We start from the raw sequence: 19,039 nt of genomic DNA, 5'->3' as shown, positions 1-19,039 counted from the left end.
TCTTCAACCCCCCTTTCTCTCTGCTCGAGGTGCATTGTGGGGAGGAAAGTCGTTGCCATTCGACCTCTGCGGGGCCTGCGCGGACGCAGCGAGAACCCTGAAATTCATTATGCGTTTAAAACCTTTATTTATTTCCGCATAACCTACATACTCTCACCGGGAGGGCCAAAGCGGAGAAAAGACACGACGACGGTTTATCTATTTCGGGGAAGACATCGTTTGCAAATACATATTTTTTTCGGAGGTGGATACTGTTGAGAAAGTGAAGATTGTAATACATATTAAGAAAAATGTCCGGTGAGAGAAACCGCAGGTCGTTGGCTTTCCGAGGAGGTGGATTAGCTGGGTTAACGGGTTCCAGTGGCATCGGAGGGGGGAACTGTAACAGCTGGGAGGCCCCGGCCTGTCAAGACCGACATTTTAACGGCAACAGGCCGGATCAAGAGGAGGACAGGGATCTGGGGGCGAAAGGACCGTCGCAGCGGAGAGTGGAAGGCACTGGGTCTGTCAGCGACTGCACGGAACCCGAGGCGGAGGAAGAAGAGGACCCGGAAGGGGGCAGTTGGGCAGCCGGAGACGGCGACGATCGTGTCGACTCAGTGGAAGCCGAGGTGGACGGGAATCGGGAGGGGTGTAGCTGGACAACGGGGAACGGTCCCAGCAACGCCGCCGGTCAGGAGTCGGGAAGCGGCGAGACGGGATCCAGGAAATCTGGGGTAGAGATGAGACCGCAGACGTTGCTTCAGAAACACTCACTCTTCCATGCGTCGTGGTTGCAAGAGTTTCCATGGCTCAAATTTTGCCAGGAGACGGGACTCATGTCTTGTTCCTGGTGTCACAACATTGCCACTAAAAACAGCGATGAGCTGGTGAAAGGCAGTCGCAACTACAAGCGGGCCTTGTTGCTGAGACATCACCTGTCTTCTGAACACGGCAGGAATGACCCCACCAAACAGGTAACCGTTTAGCTCACGTCCGTGTCGCCTTCGCTCACTTTACCTGCGTCGCGTTTAATACCTTTGTCACAACATGTGTCTCAGTCTGTGTTGTCACTTATAGTGTCCGTTTGTACAACTTAAACTTAAAAATACTCATAAGCCGAATCAAAGCTATTCTCACCTAAGCTCCACAAACCCCCCTCTCAGCTAATTAGCTAGCACCAGCCCGCTAACCCGAGCTAACAACTAGCCCTGCTAGCAGCTTGTAGCGTTGCTGTGTCGCCGGAGATAGATCGCTAATGACGGGAGGGGAAAGCCCCTAACGAAGCTAATGCGGACTAACTGAGTTATTGAAAGGTAAAACGCACTCAGTCACTTCTCAGTGTGGGTGCTGTGCTATCTCTGGTTCAGTTTACTATAAAATGTTAGTGTTTATAAATCAGTGAATAACCTGCTCCAGTCTGACACCTGCTAACTACTGTCACACCGGAGGTTGCTTCCTGTATTGGGGAAAGCGCTGCATGTCACAAATAGCTGTTGATAATAACAGCTGTCCTATTTAGTCAGTAACGTGTAATGGTAAATAGCTATGATTCGGAGAACTGTGTTCGATGCTCACTGTACAGCAGATTCTATTGTTGTATCAGCAGCTGTCTTGATCGCTAGCTTGCTAAAGGTCACACATTGGCAAGGGCTCGACCCCCTCGGCCTTTGGGGAACCGCACCCCTTCCCAACCCCCTCGCCTTTGGCCTCCTCCTTCAGTTCTGCTTGGCTCCAAGTCCCGGGTGACCTCTGGAGCATTTCTTCCTCCTCGTGCAGCACCTCCTCCTCCTCCTCCCTTTGGGGAACTAAATTAGAGGCATTGTGCTAAAATGACCCCCAAAAATCCATAGATGGTGACACTTGCAGGGCTGCACAAGAGGAGCAGAGTAAATCACGTTGCCTGGACCCTGGCAGCTTGCTGGCCCAGAGGCTATGCAGCCCTTTGAATAGGTTTAAATGAGAGAAATTGATGTCAGTAAAAAGACTGACATGGCATCACCTGACTCTGTCAATCCACATTTCTCAATTAATGGGCCCTAGAGGCACATCTTATGAGTAGGGGCCCTTCTATTATATAATTGACTGGAACCTTATGTCATCCCAATTAGAAGTTAGGCCTGTAACAATTGTGAACTATGTTGATTATCTTCTAATCCAGTTGAAGTTTTTTTGTCTGATTTCTCAGCTTGTTAAATGGGAATGTTTTCTATTTAATATCTTGCGTTTGAGGATGTCGTCATATTGAGGTGTGGAAAAACACCAACTGTCATTTTTCACAATTTATGGATCAAACATCTAATCATTATTCTAGTAATAAATCAACAACATAAATGATTATGTATGTAGTTAGTTGTAGTCATTGACTGTGTATGTTCTTCAATTAAATGTTAATGCTTAGTTTAAAATAACCAATCCAGCTTCATATGCTGCACATAATCTCTAAGGACATGCAGCCTTTTTCATTGGTTAATTGTTTTTATTGCAGTGTAGTTTCTCCTATTATTTCTACATTGAAAAATAACACTGTTACTTACTGTACTTTGTACATTACAGTATCTATACAGCATATACATATACAGTCTCATACAGCCTCATACCCTGACAGTAGTCTGACCTGTCAGGGGAATTAAGTGCAGGGTGCTATTTGACTCTAATTTGTGAGCGAAGAGGATTGCACTACTACATTTAGTTCCTTCCCTTGTACATGCAATCACTAATCAGAATGACTTAATGTGATTGGCTAACTTGTACACATCACTGGTTGGTAAGGAGAGCAGAAGGAGTGTATTAGGAGCTTGGTGTGTTTTTTTTCCCCCCCCGGCAACAAGGACCCCATACACTGTAGTGAGAGGTTATCCAGGCCATTGTGAAGGATGGGGCCTGAGAGATGACGTTCCATGCATAACTGATGTAAATTCAATTCTGATCTGTATTGAATCAGTTTTGTTTTGATGTTCTGATTTCATATTCCTCAGCATAATTTTTCTTAGACTGTGTTTAATGCTTTAATTCCCTTCATATATACAACACTGCAGCAATAATGAGCAGCATGTATGTTGAGCTGGACTCCATTGTGAGCAGTGCATTAAAGGGGAATCATAGCAGTGTCCTGTTCAATATACCCATTCCTGATGTTAGTCAGGCCTCTGCTGCATTTGTTAAAGCTAACTTGATTAGCCCTAGCACACCAGGGCAGCTGTGGTAAATGTGGGTCTTCTTGGAGAAGGGGACCGTTGTCCTTAATTCCCTAGATACAGTCTTGTGCTCAGATTGTTCCTCATGCTCACTGGCTAAGGGGTGAGATGAGGCGACATTAGACCATTGCTCCTCTCTGACTAAATGTAAGATAAGATTATGTCTCTAAGACCTGTTTAAGTTGGTTTGTTCTCTAGCTACAGCTTTTTCTTTATGTTCATAATTTGTGTAAAATGGCATGCTGAAACAAAACCCCGACACCCGTTTCGTACAGAAGATGAGTCTGTCATGGGTTTAACATATGTTTTAAACCCATACTTGCTGCTTCAGAGTAATCCCTTTTCTTCACTGTGTACAGAAGGAGTCTATTCTACAACTGTGGTTCCACATACATCACAACACACAGAGGCACTCTGCATAATTATTGCATTAAGTTAGTTTCAGCTCTCCACAGCCTTCCTCCATATGCTTTTTTGTCTGTCTTCACTCACTCCTTTTATTATGTCTCGCTCTCTTTTTGTTCTTTATTCAATCGCAAATTAAATTCCCTTCTCTAAAAGCGACATCTGCATAAAGCCCAACTGTGTCCGACCTGTGGTCAAACCAGCACAGGAAAAAGTACGTCATGTTATATTATATAATGTGTGGGGACCTGTTTGGTTTAACAGCCAAAAAATGTTTAACCTATCACATGGTGGTTTGTGATAAGATAACACACCACTTTGTTCCCCGGGAGGGACATTCAGGTATGGGGGGCTGAGCAAGTAATTTTTAACCCCTGATTTCAGTTGAGACAAACACCATTCTCATTGTTAACAATACGTCTCCCTGCGCAGGGAAGGGGATCTACCCATTGAGGTCTGTTGTCTGCCAGATAGATGGGATGTTTATTGGGGGCCACAGGTCAGGGGAATGGGGTGGGGTGGAGCCAGAGGGAGAATTCTTCTTGTTGAATCCATCAGTATCTGTACCCTCCCCTGTCCCCCCTGCCTCTTCTGTTGAGGCATTGTTAGGAGGTCGGGAGACACTCGGTGCAGCCCTCCCACACCTTGGGCCAAATGCACACTGCAGTATTGTTCTGTGATCTACGAACAGACGGGTTGGGTAAACGAGGAGGGGGGGGGATTGGGGATACAGTAGATGCAATGAGTTAGGGAAGGACTGGAGCTGGCCTCTGGGCTGGGCAGGCCTTGGGACTGAATTGATGCTGGGTGGGGACAAATGAAGGACAGGATGGAGGCAAATGTGTGTGTATGTGTGTATGTGTGTGTGTTTAAAAGGTAAACAAAAACTGGCTCCAGTGGGTCATTTGGTTTGCATGGGCACATTACTGTATCACATGATCTGTTAGAGGTGTGTCTGAGAGATTGTCATGGTTCTACTGGCCTTGGGGCTTTGTGGTTTGTTTGGGTTTGTGGTTTATTTTTGTTGAAGGGCTCTGTTCTCCAACTTTGCAGCACATCTTGACTATGGAGTCAATAAGGTTGAATTTATGGCCATCTTGGTTGGTTTAAAATCCACCTGTAAGTCAGGTCAGATTGGCCTTTCACTATAGAATTTTTACGAACTATGTTTGACCTAGATCAAAGGAGTCTTATGTCTTTGAGACTCCTGCAGCTCGTTCTCCCACCTTTACCATCTATGGCTCAAATACAGAGACCCAGCCACGTCATGACTGGGGGAGGTAGATATTGTCCCCACATTGCCTGTTTTGCCTCGAGCATCTGTTGTGCTGGGTTGGTCTGCTGGTTCTTTAAGCTCCCTGCTCACACGTGGCACATCTGGAGACAGGATGATGCTGCTGATGAGGCCAGTATGGAGCAACTTATCCAGTACCAGGCTGTCCTATCCTGACTCCAATCACTGTGTCCACACAAACACACATTTCATATCAAAACTGCCACGCAGAGTCTTACCTCTCTGGCCCACTGTCTTGCTATGATTCTAATGGGTAAAAGCTGTGTGCAGTAATGCAGTTTGGAGGTTTAAAGTGATGAATGGTGTGGGGAAGCTCACGGTACACCATGTTAAAAAAACAAACAAAAAACAAATCCTACTTAACCTACGGCTGCAACGATTAATCGATTATTTATCGTTTTTTAATAATTATAACAAGCTCTCTGAATCTCTCTTTTTTTAAGCTTTGTCAAAGAAGTCATTAAAAGTGAATAATTTGTGGGTTTTGACTTTTGAAAACATCATCGTTTTGGCAGCACATAAAAAACTTTCTAGGCGTAAACTTAATAAAATGGGAGAGGCAATGACACAAACTGCTGCAAAAACCAAAAGCATGTCCAAGTCATCTTGTCGTGACAGCACTGCCCTTCACCACATCAATATATTTCACCAGAGGTACTCAACATGATCATCATGCCCCTCCAGAGGCTTTGATGTGTTTATCATGGACATTTTTTTTTCTTCCCTGTCCTCATCCTCTTTGCCTCACCCACATGTACTTACTTTCTATGCTTGCGAGTGGGAGCTGCTGTGTAATAAGAGAGTGAGTGCTGAGCCCTTTCACAAAGGCCTACAGTGAGTGGACAATGAGCCTCAGGGAGAACATGGGCTATTGTAAAGGCTAAAATGGGGTGACCCATCTCCTCTCTGCTGTGCTAGGTTTTCGTCCCCCTCTGATCCACATTTTCTCCTCCGCCCTTTTTCTCAAGGCTCAATGTCTTGCTTTTGCAACCTTTGCCTCGTTGTCTCTCATTTTCTCTGCATGTGTCCTGTCAAGCTTGCCTTTGTAGGTTCCATCTCTTTCTCTTTTTACATTTATTTCTGTCCGCCCCTCTACTTTTATATTATTCTGGGTTTTTTTTCTATCCTTTAGCTATCTAGCCTGCAAAGCATAACCACTTTTGCCTTTTCCTTTTTTTTCCTCAGTCTGTCTTTCATTTTATCCAATCTATCTCAATCTCTCCCTTATTCTGGCTTTCATTTCATCCCTTCTCTCCCCCTCCAGCTGTGGCAGAGGATGATAAGCCCCCCTATACTATACTGTGTGCCCAGGCCAGCCTGGACAAGAGCTGCAGTGTGGAGGGAGCAGGGGTGGGGGCTGGGTGGGGACCTCAGAGAAATGGATTTAATCTGAATTACACGAGCTGAAACCCCAGCTGTGTGTATGTGTAGGCAGCTTGGTGTATGTGTGTTTTCATGCATGTGGGAGCAAAAATGCAGGGCTTGAGCAATATGAATTATTCTGGATTAGAGCATCTGCTGTACAATTCTAAAATGAGATGTACGCTGCTCTCTATGTGCACTGGGTTGAAAAACTACAATATAGAATGCTGCACATGTTGCATGTTATTTCTATAGAGCTGTACATTCTGAAAGCAGATATACATTCATATCAATCCAAGCTATGTGATGCCATATGAGCATGTTTGCGTGTGTGTGTGTTTGTATATACACTCTCCTCCCTTCTGCTCTGTACCAGGCTGGCCCTTTGCCCTGTTAGGGGGAGCAGGGGAGGAAAAGTGGTGCCGTTACAGGGTAGTTCTATGCGATTGCCAATAATCCTCCCATCTCACAGTCCGCTTTGAATGCTTGTCAGCAGGCCTTTTACTACAGTCAATTTTATATTCAAGTTAAAGGAGGCAAAGCCTTGTCTGTCCAGCTTTGGAAATACTTGCAAAGCAGGAATGGCAGTTATTGTAAAATATTGTTCTCCAGTGTTGCAGTACATTAGGTGTTAAATTATACACCTGAAAAGCAGTACATTCCCAATTAACCCTTAATTACAGTTGATTACAGTTAATCCATTAGTTTGTTTTAATTGTTTACAAGGAAATCATTTTCCTGGGCTATGCAAAAATTACCTGTCCTTGAAGTAATACACTTTACATTTCACCTTGTACACCCTCTATAATAGAATCCTGTCAAACTTGTTTAACCCCTAGGGCAGGCGCTTTAATGTCACGCTTGGAACCGTGTGTGTGTGTGTGGGGCAGAGTGTGTGTGGGGCAGAGTGTTTATGCTTGTTTTTGCAAATTGCTTGCTTGAGCATAAAAAGAAAATCATTCACCATCTTCCTTTCTTTGTCCCTAAAAGGAGACCAGGCCATCGGATAACACCAGCCCCTCCACTAACTGCTCAGAGGAAGACTACCGCAACAAGCCCAATGAGAACTCTTACTGTTACCAGCTTCTCCAAGAGCTGGACAAGCAACGCAAAAGTGGAATCCTCTGTGATGTCAACATAGTCGTCTCTGGCCAGGTATTCCGCGCACATAAGAACATCCTGGTGGCGGGCAGCCGCTACTTCAAAACCCTCTACTGTTTGACCAAGAGTGAGGCCCAGGACCAGGCCACCGTCACACACCTTGATGTTGCTGCTGTGCAGGGCTTCTCCGTTATCCTCGACTTTCTCTACTCTGGGAATCTGCTGCTTACAAGCCAAAATGCCATTGAGGTGATGTCTGTTGCTAGTTACCTTCAGATGACAGAAGTTGTTCAGTCGTGTCGAGCTTTTATAAAGGATGCACTGAATATCAGCAGCAAGCAGGAGGCTCCAGATTCTGTAGTGGTGGATTACAACAAGCGGCAGATGGTAGCCAAAGAGGGACAGAGAAGGCTGGACCGGAAGCCAAGCAACTTCTGGGCCACAAGCATCCTGTCAAAGCTGTCGATTAAGGCCAGCAGCAACCAAGTGAAAGGCGCGATTGATGAAGAAGATGAAAATGGCAGGGTGAAAGAGGAGACCAGCGACATAGAGGTGACAGTGGTTGGGAATGAGGGCTGTGCCCTGGTGACCCCTGGAGCCTCTGGTAGCTGGAGCCACCACAACGACAACTCCTCTGATTCAGCAGAGACCAATGAAACAAGGGCGGTGGGTGACCAGGCGCAGGTCTTCATCTGGAACGGGCCTGTCTCAGGCGACGGTGTAGCGGCACCTGCAGCAATAAAGCGTGAGGCACCAGATGCTGCAGCTGGAAGCGGGCGGAGGAAAAAACAGGCTACCACGCGGCGTTTCGTCTACAACTTCCCACCCGAGCCTGAAGAGGGATTCGATGAGGGGATGTTCATCCAGCCTTCGGCTTCCTACCCCAGAGAAGACTTCTCCTCCCTCTCTGAAAATGCTGGTAAGTTTGTACTTTGAACAACTTGCACACTCCACTCCCAGTTCCTTCTCCCATAAAATATTGCATGACAGTTAACTCATGAATTTCTTATTCCTCTTACTTCCCTCGCATACTCTGAAAGTGGAAGTGTATTTTTTTTAATTTTACTTTGGAGACTTCACTTGACTTGACGTTCTACATGTATGCCGTGAAATACATGTTTTCCTCCTGGAAAACCTTGCTAAGATGTAATAGTTTGAGACACTTAATGAAACTTCCAGCAAATACACAGCTTTGCATGTTTTAAGCCTTTAGTGCATAAAGCTCAACAAATGATCTGGGTCAGAGAGCAGCACCATTCAAAGAGCTGGTGGTGGTGGTGGTGGTAGTACCCTTCTGTGACAACCAATCCTTCTCTTTGCTTTTAGACACAGAGATCATACGGTAATGCTGTGAGAGACTGAATTAATAAAAATAAATATCTTGACCTTTTATGGTGAATTTTGGCAAGATAGAAGATTAGTCTGGCTCTGGGACAGTAGTCTCCCCTGCTCAACCTCTTTTTGTTACAGAACAAACTTAATTAAAACTATTCTGAAGGAATTATGTATAGCTATACCTTTTCTACACATTAAAATTTCTTAGCAGTTATTACAGGCATCATTTCAATCTAGTACTGAAGGCATTGCGTCTAAAAATGTGAATTGCCTACCTCCATTTTTTTAACAATAATCGTGCAACTTGTGGGATCAGCGAATGCAATTTAGTGCTAAGAGGCTAAACTCTGTGATCGCTTGCAGTGCGAAACACTGGTCCAATCAGTCAAATCATTGATCACAGTGCAAGAGTATGAATTTAAGGCTTTCAGTTAACGTCCTGCGGTTGCACCTACGGTGTGGCTATTTGCTTTTCAAGCCTTTAACCAGTTACTCACTCCCTGTCATGAGCTCTGCTAATCACTCTAAAGCAGGGGGCTTTTGAAAGTTACACCCACCTGCAGTGCTGTGTTTCCACATCCATAATAATAGACGGTACATTTTCATCATCCATACTAACACCTGAGAACTTATATCATGACAAACTTAAGACATGCAAGTTTTCTTGGGTTCAGGAAGAATTACTAAAAATGAGAAACAAGCGTGTTGAACATTAAGAGCAAGCATTTCTGTTGAGAATGGTTAGTGAAAGTGAAAGTGAATGTAAAAACAACAACTTTTTGTTCAAATCCAATGGTCAAGTTGTGGCGTATAAGAGCCAGTGGGGAAGTGAATGTGAGTTACTGTGTCATCGTTTTCAAAGGTCTCTCTTTTCCAAACGTCTGTTTTCAGTGCTTGAAAATGCTGAAGGAGTGTATGGATGGCTGGTATATCTGGAGAAAATGTATTGAGAATTGAGAAAGATTGGCCTGTTTGGCTGTTTTGTAGTAGGAAATACTTGAATTAAATACACAAATTTACTAGATCCTAAAATAGAGTTGGACAGAGTGCTAAAATGACTTCCTCCTATAGTTTTCTGCTGTGAAGAGAAAGGGAAAATACAGAATGCCTTTAACTTTTTAAGTAGCTTTCATTCATTCTTAGTTGATATAACTCTCTTGCTCTCCTTTCCATATTCCTTCCGCCTGCTTACCCTTTGACACCTTGTGCTTTATATCTCTTAATCTATCTATCCTATCTGCATACAGTGCACCGCTTCTAATAATCTCCTCACAGCTGCAGCCCACTCCTGCACATTAAGCATGGTACTCCCTGGAACCATAATAATATCACATATCAAGTGGAGTGATATTGACTGGTGGAGGCAATGTGTGAAGCAAAATGTGTGTAAAAAAAAAAAAAGAAGAAAAAAATAGACAACAGTGTGTGTGTGTGTGTGTGCGCGCCCGTAAATGGGTGAGACAGAAGTCCTCCCTAATGCAGGATAATGAAGAATGCAGGGGAAAACATTTCTTCTCCCAGGCCTCCCTAAATGCACTTGAATGCTCTTAGTGCCTTCAACTTCTCCTAGTGCTCACTTTAATGTGTTCACAAAGTGATTCTTGGCGTTATAGTAGCCTGGACAGATGATGCTCACTGACTCCCCAACCTTCTTGTCCTTATGTGTCTTTGGTATTTAGCTCCATGTCTCTAATGTAAACTACTTTTCCAAATAAAGACTTTGAGTGGGCAAATGGAGAGAGGGAGAGTTAAAAAGCAGCTAGTTTTACGTGGTTTTTTTTTCTTCATGAAGACGAGCTCACCAAAATAACTTTCTCTCCAGTCTTGAGTCAAATCACTTATTGCTGTTTTCAGAAACACTGAAAATCTGTAACTGAGGGATGCTCTGTTGTACGACATGTGGAAGAGGTGGTGTGTCCAGAGAATTTGAGGCCAGAATGTGCAACAAATTATCTCTGATGCTCTTTGATGTCGGCGTGAGAGCACAGGCTCTTACCCTTTTCTTATGCTAGTAGAAAGAAATCAGTGTGGCACATTGAGAAGTTAGAATTCTACGGACGGATTACGAGCAGTGTCACATTGTACAGCATTTTTCAGTTCCCCTTGTAAAAAGAGGGTGTTCACTTTTTCTCATTTCCCTTTAAGAGAAGTGTTCCCCATAGATCTTTCCATTTTCTTTTTTAAAAAAACAAATGTGAAAGTTGAACTCACCGTTTTGTTTTATATGATGAGTAGAGAATCTAAATCATTATTTCTCTCCCTTTTTGAATTTATGGTTTTCTATTTTTCTCCATCATTTAGCCTCTCCTCACCCTTTGATTGTACAAATAACACCGGCTGAAATAGGTGTGTCAGTCTCCCAAGAAATGGTGGATGAGCTGACTTTGGTGTCATCCAGCTGTGTGGGGAATGTGCTTGTTCTGGGTAGAAAGAAAGCTGCTGTATCTTGTGCTCAATCCTAGTTGAACGTGTGTAGTCATACCTCACCGGCCACGAATGTCACATAGAGTACATGAAATATTGGTCCAGTACCATGTATGAACGTGTCATTCGTCAAAGGTTTCAGCTTTAATCTCTAACCCTTTTCTCATGTCCTCCTACATGCAGTCTCCCATTTCCTATAGTGCTTAATTGTTGCGTCACATAAAATGTCCGTGACGCGCTTTACTCAAATATTGTTTTACTAAACAGAAGAAAAAATGACTACCGTTAATGATTTAACACAAAAGAGAACATTACTGCAGAGGCAGCTGGACACAGTCACAGGAAGGCAACCTATTGAAAGTGAAGGCTGACTTCAAGTCTCCAAGTACTTCACCATTTCTGTCTGCACTTTCCACCCTGAACCCACAGCCAACACTCACTCGTGGCCCATAAATTCTTGAGTCTTCTCCAAACAACACTGTTGGATTGTTTAAAGGGGTGGGTGCTGCACACGGAGCAGGTGGAACGCATTTGCATACACACTAGTTTCAGTTAAAGAGTGCACTATCACACACACCCACGCATGCACAGTGACCCTCCCCCAGTGCCTGCGAGGTGCAAAGCTGCCAGGGGCAGTTCCCTTCCCTCTATAATCCACTCTAATGCTCTGGGGCTGTCCTCACTATTCCAAATATTGACCCAGGGAGAATAGACACACACACACACCCACTCACACTCACAGGGGCGTGTCTTTAATGGACTCAAAGCACTGATGCTGGAGGAACCAGGCACACACACACACACACACAAACACAGGTGATCGCACTCAAGTGCTCACAAAAGTTGAGAGAAAGCTGAGCTGCTGTGAGGGCTCGACTCTGTCTTTCTCTAATTGATCCCCTCCCACTCCACTGGAGCCCTGGTTACACCATTAGTTTGATGCTCTGCCCTGAGGATCACACTGCTTCACATACAGTATAGCAGGGAAATGTCTGTCTGTGTGTGTGGGTGTGTGTGTGTACATTGTTAACTGAAACCTCCATTGTTCCATGTGGGAGGTGGTTAGTTTTGTACACACAAAGCATTGTGAGGTGAACGACCCCCACACACACACACACACACACACACACACACACACACACACTATCAACCACCTCACCATCTCTTTCTCCCTCTCCCTATTCTTGCCCCAACCCCACCCTACCCCTTTCCCAGAGCTGGCCAATCAGATCCCGTATAGCATCATCCAAGACTTACAGCAAGGGGAGTCCTGGGAGAATGGTAAGAACATTTAGATTCAGGCACACAGATACTTTGCAGTTTTTTTTGTTTTGTTTTTAAATGCTCCACTTTTTGCTACATGTATGTCCCGCCTCCTCACTCCCCCAACGTTTTCAAACCTAAAATGACTTCTGTCAAAGGATGCTGGTCCTGTTTTAGCTTTACAGAAGTCTGGTGTATTATCAGCAGGTAATTCAACATAGATAAGAGATTACAAGCAGTGCTGTCTTTTTTCTTTTTTTCCTCATCACTGTTCCTTATTTGAAGAATGACCTGGCACTAAACAACTAGCTGCTGAGTAGACGAGCTGTTTTCACGAGTTAATTTGCAGGTGTTTGAACGCAGATTATTTCTGCTCAACACTGAAGAAGAATGTTTTAAAACACCAATATAGCCTGAAGACGTATTGTGTGGATGAAGGTCTTAGAGAAACTGAGCTAAAATGCATCTATTCAAACCAGCATTTAAATGCATGCACAAGTAGTAAGTAAACTGCATCACCCCATTTCCAGTCTGATAAGTAAAGATATGAAAGTGGATAGAGCAAGGCATTTTTATTCCTGAGGATCAAACTAACAAACACAAAAAGGACCAGTGCATGTGCAGTTGTGTACAGAGCTGTAAATTAGTTAGAAAGGTTAAAAATGAAAACGTATTGCTTGTTTTATTCGTGGACGGAAATGAATGAATGGATAGATGGATGAAGAGTTGAGGAGACTTCCTGTGAGAGAAATGACAACAGGAAACTCTGCTTCAGCCCAAAGTCTGCTCTACTGGTAGACTTTGGAATCGGGCCCACGCTGCAAAATTTAAATCCTTTTATTTTAAGCAAATATCATTCACATATTATTAGCTTATTTCTGTGCTTCATAGGTGACGGTGAAAAGGGCATAGCATCCTCAACCTCTAATTCCTCCTAAATTAAGAGCTCATTACACTTCCCACAAGGTTTTCCTCTGCTGTGCGCCCCACACACACAAGCAGAGTGAATACACAGGTGACCTGTTTCTCATCAACCCCTCCTCCCCCTAGCAACCTACCTTGACAACGCCTCTGTTGTGTGCTTCCTGGCTTAAACAAAAGGCCTGGCCTTGTCACCCCACTCTCCTAAAGATGAAGACTTCCTGTCTGTTCGGAGCCTCTTCAAAATCAATAGCTTGCATACTCGTTTTGAATACTCTGTTGTCCTCTGCTGCTTTTTTAGTATCAACACCCCTGGAGGGATAATAAAGAAAGTGATTGTATAAAGATTTCTTGATGCCTTTCTTTTGCATTTTTACATTCACATAGTGTCTCAACACTGCCACGGCGAGACCCCTTATATCATTTAAATTGAGCTTCAGACAAGTGCCAGTTACCTAGCAACAGTTACAGCTGAAATGTGAAGACTGCATGGTCGCCACAGTAATTGGTTGTATCGCTGCGATTTAACGCATTTTATAGCTTTGACTGATGGATCAAAGTTAAACGCTTGCATTCTCTCTAATGGTTTCATGCATCCTGACCCCAATGATGTGATGTGATAAACAAGATATTGATTCCTGCCTCGCCCTTCTCTTGGCAGTGGATCGTTAAATCTAGCAAATTGCCTTGTTTTTTACGTGAGGCGCATCAGTTTAAAGTTCAGTCCAAACACAAATCATTTGTTTTATTCAGGGATGGAAATAAACCAAATCAGATTTTTACATTTCAGCATGATAAGCTACTAAGTTTTGTCTCTCATTGACTATTTGTTGAATAAGCACTTTGTTTTTTTTCTTTTGTCTTGCCCAGGTGAGTCCTCACACTTGGCCCTCAATAAGCTCAAGTGCCCCCACTGTAACTACATCGCCAAGCACCGGCGAACGCTCAAGAGGCACCTGATCATCCATTCGGGTGTGCGCTCGTTCAGCTGCGACATCTGTGGCAAGCTGTTCACCCGCCGGGAGCACGTTAAGAGACATTCCCTGGTGAGTCCACATATGGAAACTTGTCGTATCTTCTCCTATTGCACCATGTTATGTGCACTAACTATCTTACACAATAGTGCTGTGGCCACTTTAGATTACATTAGTGCACATTAACTCCACATTGTTTTTGCAGGGGTCTCCAACAAAAGACTAATTAACACTACATATGTTTAAGCAAATCATAAATGCAGCAGTTAAAAGTCAGATTTTAGTCAGACTAGTTGGACTACAATGGTGCTGGTCTTAGTCAGACTAACATACTTGGATAATGCAATCCATAGTCCGATTACTCCCGGTTGACCCGGAAATAGGAGACGACGTATAAACTGCAGTGCAGTCGCTGGAAATCATACGGCGGTGGCGTCTTTCTTCAGACAACACAGTAACCACAAGAGCCATGCTCCATCTAATTTGTATCACATGAACATGTACAGCAGGTATGAAATGTACTGAACCATCCATCTCATCGTCCATCGGTTTGTTTTTCTGTGACGTAAAGGTCAACGGGAAACTGATTCAATACGCACTAGCTTATAGAGAAATGCAACGCCACCTGTGGAGGCGGAGTCAGACGTGCGCGGCCAATACATCGATTTTCTCCTCCGCATGTATATTCGGGACTCGGCAAGTAGTCCGATTGGCTGTCTTAGTCGGACTACGGCCTTAGCTCGATTAAGCTGAGCGAAGCTAAGCGAACCAGCTGCCTCATGCTCATGTTACGTTTTTATCTGTGGATAAATCCTCTTATGTAATTGTCAGCAAGGAACCAAATTTGCAAAATGTCGCACTATTCCTCCAGACGTTTTTGAAGAATAGTACTTTTGTACAAAGGTCAATAAGCACAATCTGACTCTCGGTCAGTAAAAAAATACCAGATTGCATTGGTCTTTGATTTTTTTTTAAATATGTGATGTACCACAGCTGTGACATGCTGGAAAAGCATAAAAACTGACAATCAAAATGCATGAAGTGTATGAACCCTTGAACTAATCTGACCCACTCCATCTCCTCCTAAATCCCACCTACAGGTGCACAAGAAGGACAAAAAGTACAAGTGCATGGTGTGCAAGAAGATCTTCATGCTCGCAGCCAGCGTCGGAATCCGCCACGGCTCGCGGCGCTACGGTGTGTGTGCGGACTGTGCTGACTCACACCAGGCCACTCAGGAGGGCCTGGAGGGCATGGACTTTCCTCGCGACGAAGACTTCGAGGGCGAGGAAGGGGAGGACCTGGAGGGGGAGGAGCCTACCGACAATGACCAATCAAACTGGGGTGAGGGCAACGCTGGTGGTGCCCCAGAAAAGGACTAAGAATTTTAACAAGCTTGAGAAACAAAAATAAAATTTGATGTTTAATATATATGTATACAAAAACTAGCTGGTAAACAATCAACTCCAAAGTGCTATCAAACCTCGAGGTTACTTAATTGTGCACGTATATATGACGAAGAGATGGATAAAATACGGAAAAAAAAAAGCTTTCTTGGAGTGGGAACTCCCGAGATGTACAGATTTTATTAATGTTAAAATGTGTCCAACTGTGGGCCCAGAGCTCGCGAGAGAAAGATTCTAATGACTAATAATATGATGAATCAGGTTTTTGGTGATGTATTTTTTATTTCCTGTTTATGGGGGACACTTGGGGGCAGGGTGATGATGTAGTTTTGTTTTTTGAGTTGGGCTAGGCCAATCATCTAAGATAAAAGAAAAAAAAAAGACAGCTGTTAATTATTTAATTTATGAAGAGAGGTTATTATGGTCTTATAAAAATGCTATGATTATTATTTCTGTTGTTTTTTGTCCGCAGCAGATGCACAGCGATAGCTGCTGTGTGCTGCTCGTTCTGAGAGTATATGGCTTGGTGCTTGTAGAGCTACACGGAAGAGCATTATCACAGACAGGAAGACTTTTTAAAACTTGCTCTGTAGATCTTGTTTAGACGCGCTAAATATTATATTATTCTTTTCCTCTTTTTTTTTTTTTTTCTCTTCTCTTTGTTCTGTTCCTGCAAAAATCTTGGAACCAAAAAATCTGTTTTGTGACTCTAATGTATTACAGCCATATTTATGATTAATTTAAGAGGGCTGCGATATTATGCCAAACAGACCGCACACCAAGATCACGCAGGATACAAAAACTACTGAATACGCTTAAAAGAAAAGAGAGAAGACAACGTGAGATTTTTATGTTAAGCGGTTAAAAAAAAAGATTGATTTAAAAAAAAAAGAAAACGAAAGAAAAAGCGAAAGTACAAGGGGAAATGTTATTGCTAGCTTTATTCAAATCACGGCGTCACAGTAACACTTTATTAAAAGCATTTGACTTTCACTTAAAGCTTGAATTTTGCCAAATGATGAAACGTTTGGTGCTGTAATGCTTGTTGCAGAATACTGGACCTACAGGCTATATATGATGTTTATAATCATAAAGCTTAAACTGACTCAGTTATACGTATATGTAATCAGCTTAAACTATAGAACACTGTTGTGCTACGGCGACTATCAGGTATGCTTTGCCATTTTTTTTAAGCTTTTTATTTTATTTTTATTTAATGCAAACACACACACACACACGCCATTTTGTAGAACTACCGGCAGTACTTGTAATTGATGTTTTTGAGGACCTAAGTAGATATCAATACCTTTATACGTTTGTTTATATTTGGTACTGAGTTATATAGTAAAGACAGTGTATGTGTGTGTGTATATGTATATATATATATATATATACACATACATATATATATATATTGAATCACTTGAATGAACATTATGTTGTGAGGGAGAACCGTGCGGATCAGTCCTGATTGTGTGATGTTTTCACTCTGAACGAAACTCCATTTTTCATGTGTTAAAAGGCACACGAGGTGTCATCTGTTTAATTTGATGTAGGTTTGTTTTTATTTTGATTTGATTTTTTTTTAGGTCTGCCAGGTAGAAAAACACTTTGTTCCACAGGAAGTGAAGTTCTATGGCACCTCATAGACATGCACTTACTTTTGCGTTAATGAAAATAATTTTTTCTTCTCGTTTTGTTTTTCCTTTTTGCTTTCCCCCGCAGAAGCGGAGTTTGAATGGAACTTTATAAAAACTGTTGTCTTTCTTCCAATGCGCAATGTTTTTCTATTAGACATTTTCTTGTTTTTTTTGTTATTTAATATTATATATATATATATATATTGACTCCAAAATGCAATCAAGACTGTTAATTTCTATTTGTCCAACCAAAATTGTTTTTTTTTAATTATTGTTGAAATATAATGTATAAGAGAAGCCAGGTGAAAACTTGCTTAGTGTAGAGAAATCCTTGCTCGTGTCTGTAATTGTTGAGATTTCTTTTTTTTTAATGTTTATATGCTACAGAATCATTCACTTTACCCTAGATACATATTATGTTTAATTTTGTTCTTTCCACAGATGTTTTCCTTCTCATTTTTGTTTTTTTCCCTCATTAAGCACATATTTTTTAAAGAAAAGAAACACGGATTGTTTTGCGGGTTAAAACCTTGGAACAGCAGTATCTGTTCATATGCAGTGGATTACGTACTGAAGTGCTAATGATACAGACAATGTGTAAACTTCCTTTTCCTCTTTAGTGGAAGAAGATATATTTAAGTCAGAGATGCTCATCCTCTTGATGTCACTTTTTCCTTCAAATCACTGTGGGAGGGGTTATATTATTGATATATACATACATATATATATGTGTGTGTGTGTGTGGAGAATAAGATATATATATATATATATACACATATACATATATATATATGAAGAATATATTATTTAACTAGTGAATTTACTTAATGGAACTCGTTGACAGTCAGCCACGAACCTCCGGACATGGCGGTTCATTTCCGTGAACTTAAACCTTCCGCTTTCTCTCTCTCTCTCTCCCTCTCTCTCTCTCTCTCTCTCTCTCCGTTCACGCTGTGTACTTGTTCATCACGCCATCCTGTTGTCTTTGTTTGTTCTTTTGATACTATTTACCATCCTACTGATTTTACTGTAATGAATGAAACTCGAAAAAAAAAAACAACTATGATGTATCATTTTGAAATTTTATGCTGTATTTGTTATATGGAACGACGGCGACGACAAAAAACAAAACAAAAAAAAAAACACACACAAAGCAAAAACACTACAGATGTAAAGCAGAGGTTTTTTTTCCCCAGCTGTATTTTTTTACGCTGTTGCTAAAAGGTTGTATTTTTCAATTTCTCTCGAACTTTTAACAGTGATGCAAACGTCGGGCCACTCCTCGGTGCCCTCCGAACACAGAGCAAATTCAGGTTACTCTTTTTACGTTTTTATCAAAGGTTTTCAGCGGTGGAATTACATTCTCCTCTTTTCTCTCTGAATTGTACTACTGTTCCTCTCTACTACATTTTAAGAATAAAACTTTGATATTGCTTTAAACTGTTTTGTCCACTCGTTACTATACTCATGCTGATGCAGATTTGGGGGACGAGTGCAGGTTGGAGGTAAGAAATGGCATCAAAGACCGAATCCTACAAAATCCCATCTGCTGACATGACATAGTTTTGTGGAAATGTACCAATTTATTTATCTATTGACAGAAAAGGAACAATGCCTTTGCAGCAAGAAGACACAGGTTTGCAACCCGGTCAGAACAAGGCCTCTCTGCATGGAGTTTGCATGTTCTCCGTGTGTTGTGGGTTTCCTTTTACAGTCCAAAAACATGCAGATTTAAGGA

The 19,039-nt window shown here is 42.4% G+C and overlaps 1 protein-coding gene across 2 annotated transcripts; it reads left to right on the top strand.

Moving 5' to 3' along the window:
• zbtb10 (zinc finger and BTB domain containing 10) lies at positions 1 to 18,741 on the top strand. 2 transcript variants are annotated; one of them, XM_044052779.1, is made up of 5 exons: positions 1 to 956; positions 7,228 to 8,257; positions 12,313 to 12,378; positions 14,152 to 14,327; positions 15,356 to 18,741. In XM_044052779.1, exons 1-5 carry the CDS (start codon positions 291 to 293, stop codon positions 15,635 to 15,637), a joined length of 2,220 nt encoding a protein of 739 aa, XP_043908714.1. In that variant the 5' UTR covers positions 1 to 290; the 3' UTR covers positions 15,638 to 18,741. The 2 variants fall into 2 exon arrangements, with proteins under 2 accessions (XP_043908714.1, XP_043908715.1); XM_044052780.1 differs by lacking the exon at positions 12,313 to 12,378.
• The last annotated feature ends 298 nt before the right edge of the window (positions 18,742 to 19,039 follow it).

Source organism: Solea senegalensis, linkage group LG20, assembly GCF_019176455.1.
Source record: "Solea senegalensis isolate Sse05_10M linkage group LG20, IFAPA_SoseM_1, whole genome shotgun sequence".
In the NCBI taxonomy this organism is placed as follows: domain Eukaryota; kingdom Metazoa; phylum Chordata; class Actinopteri; order Pleuronectiformes; family Soleidae; genus Solea; species Solea senegalensis.
Note: the sequence above shows the minus strand (reverse complement) of the source record. Positions and strands in the feature narration are given on the sequence as shown.